General features: G+C 46.7%; 1 protein-coding gene across 2 annotated transcripts in view; it reads left to right on the top strand.

Annotated features, from left to right (window-relative positions):
• Positions 1–19,245, top strand: part of TMCC1 (transmembrane and coiled-coil domain family 1) — a 107,943-nt gene extending 88,698 nt beyond the window's left edge. For both annotated transcript variants that reach the window (XM_068981968.1, XM_068981969.1), the window contains exons 3-4: positions 15,187–15,322; positions 18,040–19,245. In XM_068981968.1, the coding sequence (XP_068838069.1) occupies positions 15,187–15,322; positions 18,040–18,354 (451 nt within the window). In that variant the 3' untranslated portion in view covers positions 18,355–19,245. The remainder of the gene's footprint in view (positions 1–15,186; positions 15,323–18,039) is intronic.
• The last annotated feature ends 3,406 nt before the right edge of the window (positions 19,246–22,651 follow it).

Raw genomic sequence — 22,651 nt, forward strand, 5'->3', positions numbered from 1 at the left:
AGTGCTTGATTGATGTTAGGTAGCAGCTGCTACTGCTGCTATTAAAATACATTGCCCTGAACATGGAGACCTGGGCGTTCCATGGTCAGTTGCTCAGAAAAACAACTGCCTGCTTTGACCTCTTTATTTTGAAAGGAAAGCAAAACATTCCAGTTTTTAAATTCTTCCAGAGCTTAAAATTCATATAGTGTTTGTTATGCCGTTAGGTCCGGTGTAGGCCAGTGTGAGAAAATCGGGGAGTTGAAAAACAAGTCTCCCAAGGCCACCTATGTGTCCACTTAAAATAATTCACAGACAGGACAGAACTTTTAGCTCCTCATTAGTACCTCATTAAAAGAATCACATCCAAGCCACTTGCGACGTGAGGAGAGGTGCACTCCTTTCATTGCATTTTGAATTCTGAAAAGTGAATGCCTAGTTTTCTGAATGAAGAGAGAATAAAAGGAACTTGTGAATTTTCAAACCTGAAGGGGCAGGAGGAAGACATGTCTGCCACATCACTTCAGCCTGAGCGTGGTCTTTCCTTTAAACGGAATCTTTTTTTTTCCCCCCCAAGAAAAGCATTGGAAAAGTCAACAACCGTTTACTCGGTTATTTCGTTGCAGCAGTATTTCCATGTATAGAGCAATAAGGGAATTCTCCTCTATTCCATATGTCTTTACACGGTAAATAAGTTTATCTGATTTTGTTGGTCTTTGGACTGTTTTACATAAATGAGATTTCCGCCACGGATTGTAGTGTATTCTTTAAGGCCCACAACTTTTCACATTTTAAGCATTTTTGCAGCATTTCTCTCCCTTCTTTTAACAGAGTAGTACATTGAACCTGATGTGAGTGGAAATAGCTGACAACAGTAGTGTTCTAGCCTAGAGGGATACTCTCAGCCCAGTGCAGGTAGAAGCGTACATGCTTCTGCAGTAAATGGTCCTGGGCAGTTTGCTCTCTGTCCTTTCCACACCTTCTCCACTCTCTGAGTGAGCTGCCTGCAGCAGCCTCTCTCTGCGGATTTCTGTTTTCGCTCTGTTCCAGGCCTGGAAGGGCTTGGACTTATGAGACTCTTCTGTGACCAGGAAACCCATTAATGTGGCCATGGCTGCTCTAGATGGGTTTCTGCTTATTCTCGCTGCCTTAGTTTATTTTACTAGCATCTGAGTTGACAGGAGGGAGGCCAGGCACAGTGGTTAAGGAAGAGGCGGAGGAGGACTCTGCCTCTGCAGCATCAGTAAACCCCTAGGATGCCCACTGCGCTAGATGTTTCCTGCATGTTTGCTGACGCTCACGGTGGACCTGTAGGCACACTGCACCCGGTTTTGTGCACTCAGTGTCTCAGTCATGTCCGACTCTTTGTGACTGCGCTGCCTGTAGCCCGCCAGGCTCCTCTGTCCATGGGATTCTCCAGGCAAGAATACTGGAACGGGTTGCCATTTCCTTCTCCAAGGGATCTTCCCGACCCAGGGATCGAACCCACACCTCTTGTATTGGCAGGTGAATTCTTTACCACTGAGCCACCTGGGAAACCCTAAACCCAAGTTTACAGATGAGAAAATTGAAACCCAGTGAGATTTTAAGTTTTGCCAAAGATTGCTCTGTAAATGGTAAAGCCAGGAATCACACCCACTTTAATGTGACCCCAAAGCCTGGGGTCTCTTCATCCAAGGACAAGTATTTTCCCAAAGTCAACCCTGAAATCTGTCTGATTGACAGACTAACCTAGAGTCTAGCTCTAAGAAGCATTGACTTCAATAGCAAGAGCTTTAGGGCCTTTTTGAGGACCCGTGTCTATTTCTGTAAAAGTTCTCTCTATTTTTAACATATTCTATAAAATTCTGTGAATGCTCAAGCTTATACAACACTTTAGGTGAATAATAAGGGACCCCTACTTAAGTAAACCTCCACTACCCCATCCTGATTTCCCCCTTTTCAGAGTCTTTTCTCAATACCATCAGCCACTTCATTGGTGAGTGCTTCCCATTGGTCTCTACACCAGTGAGTTGCACCAGGGAAAAGAGTTTTGCCCAAGACCATCTTCTTTGGAATCATCAGAATTCCTCAGAAACCTCTTTTCACCCACATGATTGTGCCACAAGTGAAGAGTGTGTCTTCAGCGCCCACACGCACTTAGCCCAGGCAGTCAGTGTTGCAGAGCTTGGATCTGAACTCCGCCTCAACCTTGGGCCCCTAACTAGGTGTTTAGTCTTTGCGCTTTGCTTTGGACTCTCAGGTATGAGTGGGATCGTATATCTGAGGAGGCAGGAGACAGGATATATAGCTGTGTTCGTTTTTTTTTAAGTGATGGAATCTGTGCTGACATCAGATTCTCTTTGTCCATCTAATCTCTTCATCCCATTAGAGTGTTATTACAGATTGGTTCGTGGCAACTGGGTTCGCTTTCGTACATCAGAGATAGAGGGGGGCCTTAGATATCTAGTGTAATCTCATTCCAGAGATGAGTCCCCTGAGACCCAGAAAGATAAAGTGACTTCTGCCAGGTCACACAGTAAAATGGTTTAACATATATTTAATTGGCTGCTAAAAGCTGGAGGTTTAGTCCTGTTCCCAAATTGAATGTACCGTGCTGAGCTACTGTAGGAAGAAATTCCGCTATGGCAAAGTGCATTGATACCAGGAGAGAACTAGGAAGACAGTCCATCAGTAGTCTTACAGGTTCATGTTGTCATCTTTCCCAGAGAATTTTGCTCAGCGACTGCCTGCATGAAGCAGTGTCGTATCAGGCAGGCAAAAAACCCTCCTGGTGTTGATGAGCAGTAATGCCATTTGAAAGCTTCTATTTTAAGGGGATTGCTGTTCTTTGGAAATCGGCTTCTGAGACTGTTTGTATTAAGCCCAGGGATATTTTAAATTGCACTGAGTCATAAGAGCAAAAATACAGAAGGAGCCCGTCCCCATGAGCAGCTGTCACACGCTGCAGAGCAGTCAGTGGTGAGGCCCACCCAGGTAGGCACCGGCCACTGGAGTTCTAACTAGAGAAGCTGTTGTTAAGTGTGAATTTATTTTCCTGTCACTGGGCATAAGACAGAGATATGGTCAGATACAGCTGTGGTAGCCCCGTATTCTTAGGTTAAACCCGTCTGTCAACTGTCAGTCAATCTGAGAGTCTGCAGAGGGTATGCAGACCAGGTTTGGCCATAAGCTTGAAATAGAAACTGAAAATATTGGCTCAAATTGGTTCTTCATTTATAAGAGGGAAAAAAGCCCAATTGAGAGGTGCACTTCAGAGACAGACTCTTCATTTGGAGGGTAAGATCTTCCACCTGAGAGACTTTTCACGCAGGTGAGCTCCTCCCAGGTTAGCCCTGTAGAGGTGCTGAGGTGGGAGGGGAGAAGGGCGGACAGATGGAAGCGTGAGCAAATACAGTGACCACTTTGTTCGTTAAAAAAGGTTGGGCAGGCCTGAATTTGCTCGCCAGTTCTGACGCTGGTGAGTGCTATGAGCTGGTGTGGCTCACCTAAGCTCAGTTTCCTCCATAAAAACGATGTCTATGGTGCAGGGTTGTGGAGATTACTAAATGAGGCAGCGTCTTTGGGGGCAGCCAGGATGGTGTGAGCAGCGCCAGGATATCAGAAAGCTGTCATCGCCGTCTCCCCCTGTAGCCTTTATTTATTCCCTCTGTGCTTGAGGCATCTGCTGCTTTTTGTCTTTTAAGATAACTCACTGCCTCTCTTGAAAGCTAGGGGGACTGGTTGGTGTTGACTGGGGACTGAAACTGTGCTCTTTCCTTTTCAACTGAAGGCTAGTGGAGTCTTTCCTAGTCTCTTTTTGGGCCTCGACATAAATAAGGGAACAGAAGGTAAGGAGGGGAAATCGATTTTCTTTCCCCCAGTTCAGCCAGGGGCGCGTTCAGGCTCCCACTGCACGTCCTGTCTCCAGCCCCCGCCGTGTCTGCCCATTCAGGCCCAGCACTGGCAGAAACCGCCTCGGGTCTCTACGACGCGCTGGGGAGATAATGCACTCATCTGCTGCCAGGCTTGCCTGTTGGTGTCAGTCAGCCGGGACCTAGTCCTTCCTGTTCCTCTCAATACCTGTTCCACAGGATTCTTCAGCCATCCTGTCCTGGTGACCTGTTGCCCAATCAGGGAAGCCCCACAGACTCTCAGAGATGGTTCCACACTCCTGAGCCACACCCAAAGAGCGGTGGTGCATTCCCAGCTGTGCGCTCACCCTGCTTTCTCACTTGTCAGGAATGTGGCCCCAAAGAGCCTGGCTTGTCTTTGGTCTAGGAAGGTGACTACTGTGTTGACTAATCCAATGGATGAATTGGACAGGTTTCCAGGACCAGTTGGGAATTTTCACTCTCCAAGACCAGTATTCATTTATGCATTGTGAACGGGCAGCAAATCTAGATGTATTTTCGGCTGTACCCTGATACAAAATGTTTCTGGCGTTAAATAAAAATTTGGGAAAAAAAATTTTTTTTAATGTTTTATTTCATTTATTGGACACACAGCATGTGGGATCTTAGTTCCCCAACCAGGGATCGAACCCATGCTCCCTCCACTGAGAGCTCAGAGTCTTAACCACTGGGACACCAGGGAAATCCAAAATTTGAAAAAAAAATTTTTAATTAATTTTAAAATAAAAAAATAAATAAGCCTGGGGCGGGGGGTGGGAAAGTAGGTTGCCTAAGGGTGAAGCACCCCACTGGTGAATTTAACCCAGATAGATTCTTGTGGTCAGACTAGACTAGACTCAGATCCTGTTGTTAAAAGCCTGGAATAAACTGCTCTAAATTCCTCTTGGGAAAAAAAATCTAGATGTATTTTAATACTTTGTAGACAGAGCAGTTGCATCTTGGTGGAGAAGAGTTTCACCTCTCCAAGTACGATATAACCTACTTTTTTCGAAAAAGATCGTACAGTGTTCAGGCTGTCTGTTTACTAGATAGTTAAGCTCAAATCATATTTAGCTGTCAACGCTGCATTTGAGTTGTGATGATTTAGGAAGGACCTTTAAGTTAAAAGTCTCAGAGTAAGATTATTCATCTTATGCTCCTTTGTGTTCCACGTTAAGTCACATGAGAAGCATGTGCCAGTCAAAGTCACAGACTCGTAGGGCCAAGAACACCCGCCCTTCCTGTCCAGAGAGTTCAAGTAGTGTCATATGAGGGGTTACAGGTCCCTTACAGGGAGCTCTTGATTTTAAAAAATCACACGTGAAAGGCTGATTCACAGTTTAGTTTCCCTGTTTTTCACCCTCTGCTGGTTTGGCATTAATATTTAAGGAGAGAATGGTGATGTGTTCTTTTTATGAATTCCCTAGGTATCTGGCTTCTCCGTTTTAGAATTCAGACTGGAAGTAAACACTGAAAAATAAAGGGAGCAAAAGAGTCTATAATATTCACAGTGGGAGGAGTGGAAAGTTGGTGACAGCATCTTCTTCCTTCCTTTCGTCATCTCGATTTCTCATCTGACTAACAGTATGGGACAGGGTGGAAGTTATAAAAACGACAACAGTGAAACAGATCTAAGCAGCGAGAAGCGCGAAGCAACCTCCTCCTGCACCTCACCGGCAGGGGGAGGCTGTGGCATTTTTTTTCTCAGCCTCCCCTTTCTAAGTTACACTTCAAAGCACCTCCCAGAGAGGAAGGAGGTGAGGATTACCGAGCAGTGTCTCGATGAGTCTCTGAGGCAGACACGTCACATAAAAAGGCCTAGTGGGCCAGGTAGCTCTTGTTGTTCTCCTTATCTGTGCTGGCGTTTTTGATATTTCGGCGCTGACAGTGATTAATTGGTTAGACTGATCCCTAAACTCCTCCACCCCACACGCTCCACCACCGCACATAATACATGTGTGTTTTACTGGGCTCTTTGGGCCAGGCTGTTTGCAGACTGTAATTTCACATGTGGTTTATGTGAGCCTCTCAGGCTGGAAGCACTGAAAAAAAACATTTGAGTGGAAGTGGCTAAGCCTAGTCACGTTTGTGCTTTTCAATTTGCAGGTTGTGAAAAGAGCTGAGAGACCGAACTTCTCTGACCCAGGTGGGAAAATTAGAGAAAATGTTTTAGTAACGACAGGCCAGTCGAGTTCTTTCAGGGTACTGAGACAACCCAGAGGACGGCATTGCACAGCACCAGGGGCATCTTGCCAACCTCTTTGTTCGTCACATTTGGCAAAAGCCTGAAAGTGTATGGCTTTCCCGGTCTCCTCCCTGATGTCCCCTGCAGATTGGAGGTGCTTTACTACTATGGTAACCCAAACACAACTGTTTGTGTGAGATAGGATTTCCACTTCACAATAACAGCTGCAACTTGTCTGTTCTTTCAGAAAGTCATCATTCTCCAGGTAGTTCTTATGACTTGAAGAGGGCAAACAAACGCTTAGTAGATGAACTCATGGGGCTGCTTCAGCTGGACCCTTTGTGGGTTTTGCTTCACCCCTGAGTTCTGCAGCTTCGTGTCACCTCAGCAAGGCTCCTAACCTGTCTGTGTCTCATCTGTTGGGAAACGGAGCTCTTCTGCTTACACCAGTGCCACTTGGCTAGTTAGCTACCTGCTAATAAAGTGCTGTCTTTGGGAGCACCAGTTACATTTTCCCATTCAGGAAGACTCAGCCTGAGGGGTGTTGCTGTTAATTCCCATGTAACTGTGAGTAAATTGTTCAGCTTCTGAAAGCCTTTGTTTTCTGCAAGGGCATGGTAACCCAGGGTAAAGATTAACACTTTCTACTCAACTCTTTCTGGAGGTTTGCAAAGACCTGATACAATTTATTCAAGAGACTTTGCCTCACACACATACACAACACATGCCATGAAAGGAAGGCAGATAGGAGGGTTTTTACCAATTTAAAGGACAGCTTGGAACAGGCCAGCTAGTTCAGTTAGTTCAGTCGCCTGGCGGACTGGAGCCAGGGTGATGGCCGGAGCCATCGGTGCGCCTGTGCTGGCCTCCTCATGAGGAGGCAAGAAGTAAGAGGCTTGTGCCCAGCGTGGAGGACAGATGCCTGCCCCGTAAACCCACCTGTATGATTTCATAGGGAAAGCAGCATGGGTATACTGGGAGTGCTGAAAATTCCAGAATATGTGAGACTGAGAACGTGGAGACATGAAGAAATGAAGGGTTAGAGAAACGAATCAGAAGCAGGAAGCCGTGAAGAGTGCAGCCGTGTAGCACTTGGGATCCCGTGGCCACTGACAAGCAGCCCCCTGGAACCACCTCGGTAGGCTTGGCCTTTTTTCTTTGCCAGACATTTGTCATCTATCTCCTGTGTAATAATCCTCACAGCCGCCCTTGGGAGGAGACAGACTTCTTAACAGGTGAACAGGGTCACTCACACCGGTGTTTTGCAGAGTCAGGATTTGAGTCTAAAACCTAGATGAGCAGATTCATGGGCTGGGACAAACTGTGACAGCATAAAAACATTTTCAAGTGAAGAAAAGGTACAAAGCAGAAACAGTGAAGGTGGAGAGCCTTTAGATATAACGTGGGGTAAAGAAAATTCAGTCCTAACATGGTTTCCAGAGCCTTTGACGTGTTAGTAACCTTTATATGACAGACACTGGTTTATAAGGTTCGAGAGTTAGAAACACGTGCTGACGACTTCGCACTTACTCTTGATTCACATGTACCATTACGTACTCATCAGTAGTGTTACATCATTATAGAATCTCCCCTTCTACAGACAGGTTGAGAAGGAATCCGAGGGCCAGCCTCAAGTGTCCTCTGATAGATCATCTTAACTGTTCATAGGTGTAAGTATGCAAAACATGTTTTGTCACAACGCAAAGCCACGAAACAGCTTAAAAAGAAACCTGAAAAGAAGAGATAACCTGCAGGAGGGAACGCCATGGAAGACTCTGAAGCCAAAGTTGCCAACGTCACGAGGAAATCGAGGTGATGAAAGAGACTGAGTGTGAAACAGACCAAACACATGCGACATTATACTGCCGGAGGATGGCAGTGATACCTCCAGAGGGCTGGGGAAGAGAAACCACACATAAGCTGCTCTGTCCCACCTGCGTTATTCTTCAAGGAAGAGGGTGAAATCAAGACACTGTCAGACACATGTAGGTAAAATTACCTCTTATAAAGCCTTGCTGAAAGAAATACTAAAGAAAAAAGAATGTAAATCAGTGAAAGAACTCAATAAAGCAGGTTGGTAAATCTTAAGTAGGGACTTAAAAAATTACATTGGGAATTCTTGATGTCTACATCAGTTTGGATCTAAAATTGCGGAAGAGAATATAGGATTCAAGGCTTGCATTTCAAAGAAATGTTAAAGTGTTAAAAGTTTGAGGGGCAGAAAAAGTGTATCTTATGTCGTGATATGCCTGTCACTCGGCACCTGGCAACTTTCTGTTCATGTCATTCCTGTTACCTTAAAGTGATGGATGCTGGGACCCCCTGGCTGTCCAGTGGTTAGCTCCCACCTCCAGGCTCCAAAGCGTCTTGCCCTTACCTCCTGCCTTCTGTGTCTTCCCCCAGAATAGAATACAGGCTCATCGTTACAAATAACACGAGGCGAGAGAGAGAGATACTGACAGATGCGTGTGCAATCAAGACTTTACCAAGGTTTGGTTCTATGGAATCCATGGGCACTGCCCCTTATTGCTGAAGGCAGGCATCACAAGTAATGTAGCTGAGAGAGGGACTTGGTGTGAGTGAGGAGTTGCTAGGTTTTAGTTCAGTTTTAGATGGATAGCTGCATCTATCTAGCAGTGAAAACAACTCTTAAGAAAAATGAGACTCTGCCCCTGGAGGTGTTCACAGAGAGATTCCTTGTCAGGGCTATTATAGAAATAGTTCCTGGATGGAAAGAGATTTAACAAGGCTTCTTCTGTTCCCTAAAATTTAAGATTCTTTACAGTCAGGGAACTAAATTTTTTACCTTTCAAACAATACTTTGTGGTGTATTTCTCTTTGTAACATACTGATTTTTAACAACTCTTAAGGGTAAAGGAGGGAGGTATATGAAATAGTGATCATGTTAGAAACATGTAAAGTAGGGTGTGAGAGACTGGATTTATTTTGCAGTTAGCACAATGACGCGGACTGCTGATGAGTCTAAAAGAGACTTAAGGCGTGAATCAGTCACCACAGGAAATACTTGGTTGGTTAGAAAGGTTTTCAAATTCCCATGAATTCTTTTCAGGAAGCAAGTATTCACCTGATGCCTTCTTCATTAGGAACTAGAAACATTTTCAAAACAGCCACTGTGTTCTTAGTAAACTGAAGATGGAAAAAAGAGAAACACATTTTTTTAACACCTCCTGTGTACTCAAACGGATGTTTCAAGGTAGATTATTAACCTCAGTTTACAGATGAAGGAATTTGCTATGTAAAGTGAGCCGACTTGAGACCTTGCAACTTTGAGGGGTAGAATTCGCAAAGGACTCACGAACCTGAATGCTCCGAGGCTGTAATACCTGTAGTCATTTTCCCCCGATGTTTATTCTAAAACTTTCAAACACACTGCAGACTTGGGGGAAAAAAAGTGTGCAGTTAACTCCCATACTAGTAATGTATTGTCTTACTGTATATCTTCCATCTATCTATCCTTTATCTGTTTTTTTATGCATTTCAAAGTAAACTACTGTAATCTTTTTTAACAGCTTTATTGAGATACACAAATCAGTGGTTTTAGTATATCCACAGATACATGCAGCCACCACCATAATCAGTTTAGGACATTTTTATCAGTCTACAATCTCCTCTACCCTGCCCCAGCCCCTGGCAACCATTAATCTTTCTGTCTCGATAGCTTTGCCTATTTTGAATACTTCATGCATGCGGAATCATACAATTTTCAGTTTTCCTTACTGGCATCCTTCACTTAACATATTTTCAAGGCTCATCCATACTGTAGCGTGTGTCATTACTTCATTTCTTTCTCTTTCGCAATAACACTGCGTTGTATGAGTTGACCACACTTTATATATCCATTCATCACTTGATAGTGGGTTGTTTCCACTTGGGGCCATTATGAATAATACTTCTATTAATATTTGTATACGAATTTCGAGTGGAAGTTAGTCTTCATTTCTCTCTGGTGTACACCTGGAGTGAGATTTCTGGGGCACATGGTAACTATGTTTAGAGCTCCAGACTTACTTTCCAGAGAACAGTTGCACCAGCTGTATACCAGGGTTCGAATTTCCCCACGTCCTCACCAACACTTGTTATCATCCTCTTTCCTACTCTAGGTCCATAATCTTTTTTATTACAGTCCTCCTGTTGACTCTGCCTTGACATAAAGCTTCAAAACCATCAGTCAGTGTGGTAGTGTCCAGGCCCCTTTGGAGCTATGTGATTTGAATCCACTTTAGACCTGACTCACCCTTCTTACGAAGGGAATTCATCTGGCCTTCTTGAATGGTTAAGAACTTGTGCTTTAGAGTCAGACCTACCTGGATTCAAGATTGAAGTCCTCGCTCCCCTACTTAATTTCTCTGCCCTTGGGCAAATTTCTGTATCTCTCTGAGCTCCAGATTCCTCATCTGTAAAGTAAAGGTATTACCTACTGTCTTCTTGGGGTTGTGGAAGTTAATTTATATAATCCATGCTAAATCGATTCAGCTAAGTCACTCAGTCTTGTCTGACTCTTCGAAACCCTGTGGACTGTAGGCTGACAGGCTCCTCTATCCGTGGGATTTCCCAGGCAAGAATACTGGAGTGGGTTGCCATGCCCTCCTCCAGGGGATCTTCCCGACCCAGGGATCGAACCCGTGTCCCGTGCAGCTCCTGTATTGCAGTGAATTCTTTACTGCTGAAGCCCCAGTTTACATCATAAGCGTTGGAGAAACGGTAGCTGCTGCTGCTCTTCCTTTTTAATCTGTTCTAATGGTATTTGTGAGCCAGGTTTAATGAAATGATTGTCTCTAACTTTCCTGGAAAGCCTGAAAGACTGTACAGTTTGTGGCTGAGAGACTGAGGTGGTCCACACAGCAGAGATGTCACCTGAGTCTGCCGCCGTCAGCATGCAGGCTGGTTGCCACTACTGCCAGGCTGCCTGCCCTGCCACCCCACATCGGCCCTAGCTTAGGAGAGTCCTTCGCTGCCAGCCCAGCCCAGCCCTTCCCCTAAATCCCAAGGAACTGACACAGTGGAACACCCCATTTTTAAAAAGCCTCTAGCCCCTGTGTGGTGAGGGGAGAGGATAACGAATCATCCAGTGCTGACACCACCACACACGGTGGGTTTAATAGGACAGTCATACAAAGACAGTACGTTAACCTAATCTCGTGGCATTTGTTGAACTTAAAACATGGTGGATTTCATGCAAAGATGGGCTCGATAAATGACAGAAATGATATGGACCTAACAGAAGCAGAAGATATTAAGAAGAGGTGGCAAGAATACACAGAAGAAATGTACAAAAAAGATCTTCATGACCAAGATAATCACGATGGTGTGATCACTCACCTTGAGCCAGACATCCTAGAATGTGAAGTCAAGTGAGCCTTAGAAAGCATCACTACGAACAAAGCTAGTGGAGGTGATGGAATTCCAGTTGAGCTATTTCAAATCCTGAAAGATGATGTTGTGAAAGTGCTGCACTCAATATGCCAGCAAATCTGGAAAACTCAGCAGTGGCCACAGGACTGGAAAAGGTCAGGTTTCATTCCAATCCCAAAGAAAGGCAATGCCAAAGAATGCTCAAACTACCGCACAATTGCACTCATCTCACACACTAGTAAAGTAATGCTCAAAATTCTCCAAGCCAGGCTTCAGCTATACGTGAACCGTGTTCAACTTCCAGATGTTCAAGCTGGTTTTAGAAAAGGCAGAGGAACCAGAGATCAAATTGCCAACATCCGCTGGATCATGGAAAAAGCAAGAGAGTTCCAGAAAAACATCTATTTCTGCTTTATTGACTATGCCAAAGCCTTTGACTGTGTGGATCACAATAAACTGTGGAAAATTCTGAGAGAGATGGGAATACCAGACCACCTGACTTGCCTCTTGAGAAACCTATATGCAGGTCAGGAAGTAACAGTTAGAACTGGACATGGAACAACAGACTGTTTCCAAATAGGAAAAGGAGTATGTCAAGGCTGTATATTATCACCCTGCTTATTTAACTGCTATGCAGAGTACATCATGAGAAACGCTGGACTGGAAGAAGCACAAGCTGGAATCAGGATTCCCGGGAGAAATATCAATAACCTCAGATATGCAGATGACACCACCCTTATGGCAGAAAGTGAAGAGGAACTAAAAAGCCTCTTGATGAAAGTGAAAGAGGACAGTGAAAAAGTTGGCTTAAAGCTCACCATTCAGAAAACGAAGATCATGGCATCTGGTCCCATCACTTCATGGGAAATAGATGGGGAAACAGTGGAAGCAGTGACTGACTCTGTTTTGGGGGGCTCCAAAATCACTGCAGATGGTGACGGCAGCCATGAAATTAAAAGACGCTTACTCCTTGGAAGGAAAGTTATGACCAACCTAGATAGCATATTCTAAAGCAGAGACGTTACTTTGCCAACAAAGGTCTGTCTAGTCAAGGCTATGGTTTTTCCAGTAGTCATGTATGGATGTGAGTGTTGGACTGTGAAGAAAGCTGAGCGCCTAAGAATCGATGCTTTTGAACTGTGGTGTTGGAGAAGACTCTTGAGAGTCCCTTGGACTGCAAGGAGATCCAGCCAGTCCATTCTGAAGGAGATCAGCCCTGGGATTTCTGTGGAAGGACTGATGCTGAAGCTGAAACTCCAATGCTTTGGCCACCTCATAGGAAGAGTTGACTCATTGGAAAAGACTCTGATGCTGGGAGGGATTGGGGGCAGGAGAAGAACAAGACGACAGAGGATGAGATGGCTGGAAGGCATCACGGACTCGATGGACGTGAGTCTGAGTGAACTCTGGGAGTTGGTGATGGACAGGGAGGCCTGGCGTCCTGCGATTCATGGGGTCGCAAAGAGTCGGACACAACTGAGCGACTGAGCTGAACTGACGGAAAATGTGGTGCAAAATCAGCTCCAGAGGTGGCACTGTTTCCGAGTGTGTGCCCAGGCCCACAGATGATGTAAAAAGGCAGAGTTTCAGAGAACCCGCCTGAGTCAGACACAAGGTGGAAACCTTCCCGATCCGTTATTCAGGTCACTCCGGTGACGGTTTCGATGGGCAAGAAAGCAGCACAGAGATTGTTATCAAGGACGCAGGAGAACTAAACAGGAGTGAGTAATGTAGCAAAGAGGGTCAGCTGGACCTTTATTTTTAATCTGTGTCTCATGGAGAAGGAATGAGGTTTAGCATCTAATTATTCATTATATAATTATTAGAAGGGAGAATATTGCTGATGCCGCTGCCACATAAAGATGACCTTGAACAGAGAACTTCCATGGATTCCTTTCAAGTTTGTGTACCACACATCTGGTTAAACACGAAAGGGACGGGTAGTTTAAGTGTTTGCCTTTGTTCTGCCATTTCTGTTTTTTTAATACAAAGTTTGCCGAGACTTTCATGCCGGTGTTAGGTGTGTGCTTGTCTGAGAAGCACCCAGTCGTCGCATTTGTGGGGAGTTGGTTCTAGGAACCCACCCCACCCCCAGAAGTAGTGAAGTCTGCTGATGCTCCAGCCCCTTATGGAGCCCGTGCATACCCTCCCGTGTGGTGGAGCTCGCCTAGAGTACATTCAGGTCTGCATACAGTGTAGATGCTCTGTAGATATCTGCTGGTGCCCAGTAAATGCACCTCTTAGGTTTCAGAACTTGATGGATTTTTTTTTTTTTTTTAATATTTTCCATCCGAACTCGGTAGAACCTGAAGTATGTAGATCCCCAACTGTGTATCCTCCTCTTGGGATGAGCCCTCCGTGTTTCTAGTCACCGTCAGCTAGAGCTGTGTGCTTCCTCCCTGTCGGGGCTTCTCACTGTGTCGTCTTCAGCCTTTCTCCTACCTACTTAGCTCTTTCCTTTCTTTTTTTTTTTAATTCCTTGAATTCCACCCACACCCTGCCGGAAGCTTCACCAGTAGCAGGCAGCCCTGTGTTCCTCATGTCAGCCTCCCCCCTCAGCATCTGCTTTGGGTCCATGTACTGTCTATTTCAGGTTCCCCCTGCCTTCCCTGCCTCTTAAGGGCAGAATTTCTTTCTCCCCCAACTGTTCTGGCCAGTCTGTACATTTCTACCTCCCGCCCTTCACCCGTGTTCTTTGTCCAGTCTCTATGATCTCTTCCTTTTAAACGGTTCCAGTCCCACAGATCCGCAGTGCCCTGCCCAGGTCCCGTCTTCATGTAGAATGAACCTTTTCACGTGAGTCTGAAGTGCTAGAGGTACCAGATGAACAAAATATGCTCCCTGCTCCTGAGGAACCTTCTCTTTGTGCATTCCCCCACTTTTCTTCTCAGCCGCAGCCACACTGTCCCTCCTCTCTGTTCTAAAATCTGCCAAGCCAGTTCTCATCTCAGGAGTTTTATACTTGCTTTAAGATAGTTCCTTCGGCATTAAGGTGCTCTTCCCCTCACATCTCCACGTGGCTTGTTCATGCCGTCACCCAGGTTTCAGCTCTCAGGGTTGGGAAAAGGTCTTCCCGAGCAGTCCAGGGCCGCCGGGCACAGTGCCGTATCCCCGTCCCGATCTCCGGCTCACTTACCCACCTGCAGCTGTCTTGGTTTTACTGCCTTCCACCACCACTGTAGGCTGTGAACTCTTGAGGGCAGGCATTCGGTCTCTCTTACCGCAGCGTTCCCAGAACCTTGAACAAACCAGGCACACAGCAGGTGCTCAGTAAACGTCTGTTGACCCTGTGCCGGGCACTGTGCTTGGCAATAGGGACGGTGGGCTCTGAATGACGAACATCCAGGTGAGTGAGTGACCTGCCCCAGTCGGAATAAGCTCCTGGTGATTGCTGGAAGGTCAGTTTCCACTTGCCTGCTGTGTATCTTCTGATGAGACTGCTTAACGTCCTCGGGTTTTTGCCTCTCCCATATGCCGCTGGGGGCAGAGTAAGAGCGGCCTCGTTTGTAATGGGTCTGCTCAAAGCTAACCAGGGCTGCTGGCCTCGCTGCAAATGTGGAAGAGCCCTGTTGCTGCTGTGATGCGGGCTTGTGAGAAGCTGTCCGTCCCAGGGACCGAGAGCTGTGCCCACTAGCATGCCTGTCACCCAGGCCACTTGCCTGATTCCTCTGTGCGCTCGTTTTCTTCCTTTGCAGAACGGATTTGGGGGGTTGGATGTGAATAATAACCAACAGAAACACAAGACACGTGAACCATGTCCCTTCTCCCTCTTGTCAGATGTGAACGACTAGAAGAGCAGCTGAATGACCTGACCGAGCTCCACCAGAATGAGATCTTGAACTTGAAGCAGGAATTGGCCAGCATGGAAGAGAAGATTGCGTACCAGTCCTACGAACGGGCCCGGGACATCCAGGTCAGCACGGTGGGCCAGGTGGAAAAGCAGAAGGCTGAGAAGGCAGAATGGTGGTTTCCAGGGGCTCGGGGCAGGGGCTGGGGGCTTGGGGCGGGTTACTGGTTAATGGGTCCAGAGTCTCAATTTCCTAATATGAAAAGAGCGTGGAGGTAGGTGGCAGTGATTGTCCAACAGCACAAATGTGTCGTGCCACTGACCCGTGCGCCTAGAAGCGGTGCAGATGGTAGATTTTACATCATATGTATGTTACCACAGTACAGAAGGGGAAGAAAAAGGAATGACACACCAACACCTGCCCCAGCCTGGGTCCAGCCCGAAAACATGGAGCTCAGTGCAAGAAGCTGGTCGCAGAGGCCGCACAGTGCCTGAGTCCATTTACGTGAAGCGCGCAGAGTAAGCAAGTCTACGGAGAAAGTGGATCTGTGGTTGCCAGAAACTGGAAGGAGAGGAACGGGAGTGATGGCTAAAGGGTAGGGAGTTATTCTGGGGATGATGGAAACATCCTGGAATTTAATAGGAGCGATGGTTACACGACATGGTGAACTTATAAATGCTTCTTCAGTGAACACTTTAAAAGGAGCAAATGGTAGATGTTATATTATGTGTGGTAGATTTTATATTATGTATTTTTACCGTGCACACAAAAAAATGTTTAGGGTCAAAGACAGAGAGGGCAGAGTATTAGAAGAAGCTTAGACCGCCTGTAACACACCTGCTCTTCAAATGCGGTGCGTGTCTCAAAGTAAAAGTGTCAGTCACTCAGTTGTGTGTGACTCTCTGCGCCCCCATGGACTGTGGCCCGCCAGCCTCCTCTGTCCATGGGATTTCCCAGGCAGGAATACTGGAGTGGGCAGCCATCCCGTCCTCCAGGGGATCTTCCCAACCCAGGGATCAAGCCCAGGTCTCCTGGATCACAGGCAGATTCTTTATCATCTGAGCCACCAGCATTTCTCAAGTCTACACCATTTGGAGGTGGTGTGCTTGCTTGGCTTCTTGGGAAATGTTTCTTGGGCTCAGGATGGTCTCAGTAGATGGACGAGCACGGATGTTACGTCTGTGGTTACTGCTTCGGAAGCTGCTCTGACAGGTCCCAGGGCCACCTGACCTATCTTCTTCTGTGGCAGAAGCCTCACTGCCAGATACACCTTATACAGCTACACTACGAGGCCATTTATGAGAATAATAGCGGGCTACACAGTCCATGGAGTCACCCAAGAGTCGGACACAACTGACCAACTCAACAATAACAGCGGTAATGTGGAAGGCTAATGGCACTCTTGTTTAATCCATGGCAAAAGAGAATATTTTAACTTTTTCTCATCCCAGTTGGGAGATATTTCTAAAAACCCTGAGAAAACTCAAAGACTCACACCAGGACCTTCAGTCCTTTGTTCCTTGTGGTTTTCACTGCCTTTCTCTGGCAGCTCTGGTGGTTTCCTATGAAAGCATCCTGAAATAAACCAGTCTTGGCGCCATAATACAGGAGACATGTATTACAGAAGCCTCAAGGAGTCAAGGGAACGTCTAGATCATTTGCCCAGACGCCCCCTTTTCATGACCCAGAAGTCTGCTTACATTTTAGTTTTTTTCCCAAGGTCCTTCTGGAATGGGGTGTATCTGTTGTGTGTCCATTCTCTAGCTTAGCGTCAGTCTCAAGTTGCCTTGCTATCACCTCAGATCCCAGGAAACCAGCACCCACTGAAACCAAGGTCACATAATCCGGGCTCCTACCACTGTTGAACTTCGGAGGGTATCTGACCACGGCTAAGGAAATAGGTCCTGTCCTCTTGAGTTTTATGGTCAATTTTATATGAACCCGTGGGTGCAGGTTATGAAAGGAAACGCTGGGTCAGGTGTTGGGCACAGTGTCTGTTCTCTTCACAGAGATCAACTCTTCTTAAGAAGACAGTGCAGGGAGCCCTTTTGCCTGATGTTGGGGAGTTACTTAGCTTGAAAAGCACCTGGTAATATGTCCAGAGGAGGTTCACTCCATTGTTCTGTGAGAAAGGTGGAAATAACCCAGATCTCTCCAGTAGGGAGCTGGCTGAATAAATTGTGACCTAGCCAAGCTGTAAATGCTAGGTAGCCATTAAGAAGAACCAGGTGGGCCTCCATGCATTGAGGTGGAGAATCGCCACGGCCCTCTGTCAAGTGAGAAACACGTTGTGGACCAGTCCCGTGGTGTGATACTATTTGCATGAAGGTAGAAAAATTTTAAATAATTCCATGCATTTCCCTAAGGACATCTGTGTGTAGACTTAAACACGGGTGAAAGGGTGAACACCAGACTGGCAGAGTCACTCCAAGGGCAGGGACCGGGATTGAGGAAAATACCAAGGGAGCCTGTATGTCCTGTTACGGTGACAAGTGCGTGTGTCCTGTGCCACTCGAATTAGTAATTGTTACATGGGGGAAGAAAAGAGAGACGCAGTCGTGGGTTTGAGGTCTTGTCATTAGAATGTTCAAGACCAGATCTGACTGTGGCTGAATGCAGTGGAGCGCAGCAGAGGGGAATCAAGTTGCTTGAATGGTAATCAAAAAGTAAATATTAGTTGCTTGAATCGTGAGTTGTGCCGTGGCCCCTCACACTCAAGACTCGCGCACATTTCAGATCTCTGACGTAGCTCGGGATGCGTCTGGCCGCCCCGCGGGGCCTGCCAGCTGCTCCGGGCGCCATGAGCGTCCCAAGGCTTACCTCTCCCCTGTCTGGCCCACAGGAGGCCCTGGAGGCGTGCCAGACCCGCATCTCCAAGATGGAGCTGCAGCAGCAGCAGCAGCAGGTGGTTCAGCTGGAGGGGCTGGAGAACGCCACTGCCCGGAACCTGCTGGGCAAGCTCATCAACATCCTCCTGGCGGTCATGGCGGTCCTTTTGGTCTTCGTGTCCACGGTCGCCAACTGCGTGGTCCCGCTCATGAAGACTCGCAGCAGGACGTTCAGCACGTTGCTGCTCGTGGTGTTCATCGCCTTTCTCTGGAAGCACTGGGACGCCCTCCTGGGCTACGTGCAGCGCTTCTTCTCCTCACCCAGATGATGCTGCCGGCGCCCGGAACGCAGTGCTCCCCTCCCCTCCGGCGAGTGCATGCGGCGAGGACGTAGACGGCCACTTCCCTCCTCTGGAGTTTTCTACAGCAACAAGAGTTGAGTGAATCTGTTTACATTTAGAATAATGTTTTTTTTTTCTTCTTCTTCTTCCTCAAAAGACGCAATTGCAATAGTATTTTTTAGATTTTATCCAAGAAGTTTTTTGGGCAACAATCTTGGATCACTTTTATGTAGCATGATTTTCCTTGGGATGCAAATCTGAAAACAGTCCTTTTACATGAACCAACCCTCTGGAGCACACTGAAGGGCATTCTAAATTGTGGCTTGAAGGACTGCACTAAAACCCACTAAAAAGACGTGTGAACACCTGACTAGGGAAACCAGTTGAACCTAACACCCTGCCTTGTCTGGGCGCACCGCCTCTCCCCGTCCCAGACTAACTTTACTGTGAAGCCCTACCACATTCCATGTCTAAGTTTCTGCGCTCGGGGTGGATTTTCCTTGTCCGTGGAAGAACACGTGGATCTCCCTGGCTTTCTCACCCAAGTTGGCCACTCACGCTAACCCTGGAAGTATGATCAGTTCGGAGCCTGGTCCCGTAACCTTTGCTAGGATACAAAAAAGGACATCACACCCCAAGGATCACTGCACAGTCCTACTACAGTATTTTGAAGTAGCCCTCTAACTGCTTAATTTTAAACAAATCCCATGGCCGCACTTTTAAGGTTTTTTTAAAAAAAAGATGTGTATGGTCACCAACTTAAAAAAACAAACAAACAAAAAAATCCGAACAGCATACTTGAAGAATGTAATACTCAAACTCTCAGTGCTTCCTTATGGTTTCTAATAGGATTTTTTATTATTGTTATTATTACTATTGGGTTTTTTTGGAAAGGGTTGGGAGGGTCTTTTTTTTTTCTTCCTCCTTTGAAATAAAGAAGTGCTGTTTTTAAATGAAGAGATGTGTGGATATTTAAGTGTGCTGCCCCTCTTGTCCTGAAACAGTTTGAGGAGAGAACTTGCTGTGAATGCCGCTCTCTGATGCCCTCGTCCTGAGACACAGCTTCAGCTCCCCCCTGGCTGCTGCTGCTGCTTTCTGATGTCCTGCCACTCCACACCTCCCCCAATGGGCTTGGCTTGGTTGGAGAGGAGAGGGGTGCTCAGGGAGAGGGGGGCTGTCTCCACAAACCAGCGTGACAGGGTAGAGACGTTTCTGCCCCGAGACTTAGGTTCACCCAGTGACTTTGGGCTGGGGTTGTCTCTAGGAAAATCTGAGACTGCACTACGAGAGTCATAAATAATTCCTCGTGCTTTCTTAATTTATTTCTTAACACCCCCTAACTACCGAGACCAAAGTGATGTGAAATCTTGTGTCTGTATTTTGGCCCCAGCCCGCCTTCATTTCACAGCTTTATTCTGTCTGCCTGAGAGAATCAACTGAGGATGATTCTCCCTAGAGAGCAGGAAAGGAAACGTCAGGTTAGAAGGACCCAAGTTTGGGGTGTAACATGTCGTCAGCCTCCTCTTCATCAAGATGGACGTATTAGCTGTGCTCCTTGGACCTTTATGTAGAGAGTTTAGAAAGACAGGCTGAGCCTCTCTCCCTGTCTTATCACCAGTTCTACCATCTTGGTGGAACTTGGACTTTTCGAGCCTGTCTTGAAAGCGTGGTCAGGCTTTTCGTGTTCATAGTATTGAATCACAGATGCTGGTCCCTCTTGGCCTCTGTCCTGTGCAGCCAGGCAGTGAGCAAGGGGCAGACGTCCTCTGCCCTGGAAAGAGACGCACCACACGCTCTGCCCATCCTCCCTGTGCTGGGGGACGCTTCCAGCCCCAGATTAGCCTCGCCTGTCCATGCGAGACGACGGCTTGCACGCCAGCTCCGGCCTTCCGTGGCCTTCTCAGAGTCAGCGTGCGGTTTCCGTCGTCATCTCGGCATTCTAACTCAGGTACCCCAGTCTTCACCCCATCCTCCAGCCCCAGATGGTGACGGCATACCCGTCAGCTCTGCGGGCCTCTCAGAATCACCGCCCAGAACAAGGACCATGGGGCTGAATTTTCTTTTAAAATAATTGGAACCAGTTTACGTCCTGGCCCAAGACAAATTGTTCCCAAGCCCGTGTATCTAAGAATGTTGGGACTTCCCCAGCAGTCTAGCGATTAAGATTCTGCGCTTCCAATGAAGGGGGCATGGGTTCAGTCCCTGGTTGGGGAACTAAGATCCCTCATGCTGTGCAGCACGGCCAAATGATAAAAATACAAATGATAAAGTGTTAACCCTGTCTAAATATATTGCAGTGACTTTAGGTAGAAGTGTCAGAGGACACCACGACCTGGTCAGACCAGCGTAGTGTCTCCTAACTGTCTGCTTCAGGTTAACCTCTCAGAGAGGGAAAGAGCGCCCCATGAAGTTATTGGAAACAACTCTAGCCACAATCCTCCAGTTTTTCTAAGAACTTTTGAGTCCCCTGAACTGTGGAGAGGCTACAAAGTTTGGAGGGCACCGGAATTCACTAGCTAGATGGATTAAAATTATTCCTTTTTTTTTTTTGGCTTTGGGACAGTTTCTATCAAAGGAAGGTTTGCACCTCCGGAAGCTCCCTGAGCTCCCAGCCAAACAGGCCCCCGCTAACTGTCCATCCTCTTCATCTGTCCCAGGAAGGACCTCCTCCAGGCCAGGTCAGGCCCAGTAATGGCTTTCTAGCTCTCCTGTCCCTTGATTATTCCCCAGGCCCAGCAGTTGTCTGCACCTAATGCTGTTTGTAACCATGCATCCATTTTCTCGCCTGCCCATCCCTGTTGCCTCTGAGTTTCTTTGCATTGTGGCTGTCCCTGAGTTATCTGTTCAGAGTTCTGCTGTAACCTCGCTCTCATGGTTTAACAGTTCTGTGGGTGGAAACGTCTCCTCGCTTTAACGCTTCTTCTCTTCTGAAGACTGCGTGCATTCCCTGTGAAATGAAGCATTCCTGGATGAATGGTTAGTGCTGTGTGTGAGGCTGATGGCAGCCTGGATGACTGTTCAGGTTGTAGAGTCTCACTAACATTTTACCTTTTACATGATCGTTGAACGGCACTTCTGTCTGCTCCAATCTCAGTTCTTTGGAAAGATACTCAGTGCACCCTAGCAAAGAAGGCTTTCTATTCCACCCGCTCCTGAAGAAGCAAAAGTAAGGTTACATTTTATACTTCACTGACTGGGTGGGGTCTTCCCTATCCCCTGAGCTGGTTCCACTCAATTAAGGTAAAAATTTGCTTCCAGGAAAAACTGGGATCAAGCCTTCCTTGCTAGCCACGTCTTGATAACGAGCATAATGTTCATGTGGTCTTTGCTGCATTTGGTTTTGTTTTCTGATTTCCTGTTCCTCAGAGGTACAGTTGGATGAAATGCTGAATTCCAAGTGAGTTCCAGCAAGGAGCTGCCTTTCAGCTTCGGAAAATATGCATCCCAAACAAAGCCAAATATGATTTAAAAAAAACAAACCAACACAGGTCGGATTACGGTTCCCGCCCCCACGTGCAGCTGGGGATTTTGAATGTGGCTCTAAGAGTTACCATTGCTGTCTGTGTGCTGTGTATGCTGGGTGATGCCCTCAGTAGGAGTGATTACTAGACTGTAAGCGTGTTTTATCAAAGTGTGTAAGAGTAAAAACTCACTTGCACGAATCGAAAAGTACAGAAATGACACTTGTGAACGTGTGAACATTACCACTGTAGTTGATAGATCTTAAGCTGCTAATTGTTGAGAGAGAATTACATTTATGTTGTGTCTGGTTGCTGCCAGTTCTCAGCAGCACTTTTACTGTACATACAAATTTGAAATAAAGACCTCAGCTATTAACGAGGTGGTTGGATTCGGGTTTGTTTTGCTCTTCGTTTTTGCATATTCAGTTCCAGTGACAAGTTGGTCAGTCTGAAAACTTTCCACTAGTTTGTGCATTAGAAACTCTGTGTGTGAGTGTGTGTGTGTGTGTGTGAGAGAGAGAGAGAGAGTGTGTGTGAGTGTGTTTAGCCAGTATCTCAAGACCATAACTGATAAACTTGCAGCTGGGTAGCTGTCACGTCTCCCTGGATTGTGCAGACTTCATTTCAGACTGGCACTTTGCCACAGTTCCTTTACACTGGTAGGTAAGACTGCCTCCTGAGGGCTTCCCAGGTAGCTCAGTGGTAAAGACTCCACCTGCCAATGCAGGAACCACAGGAGGCATGGGTTTGATTCCTGGGTTGGGAAGATCCCCTGGAGGAGGACATGCCAGCCTACTCCAGTGTTCTTGCCTGGAGAATCCTAC

The sequence above is a fragment of the Capricornis sumatraensis genome, chromosome 10 (assembly GCF_032405125.1).
Source record: "Capricornis sumatraensis isolate serow.1 chromosome 10, serow.2, whole genome shotgun sequence".
Lineage (NCBI taxonomy): Eukaryota > Metazoa > Chordata > Mammalia > Artiodactyla > Bovidae > Capricornis > Capricornis sumatraensis.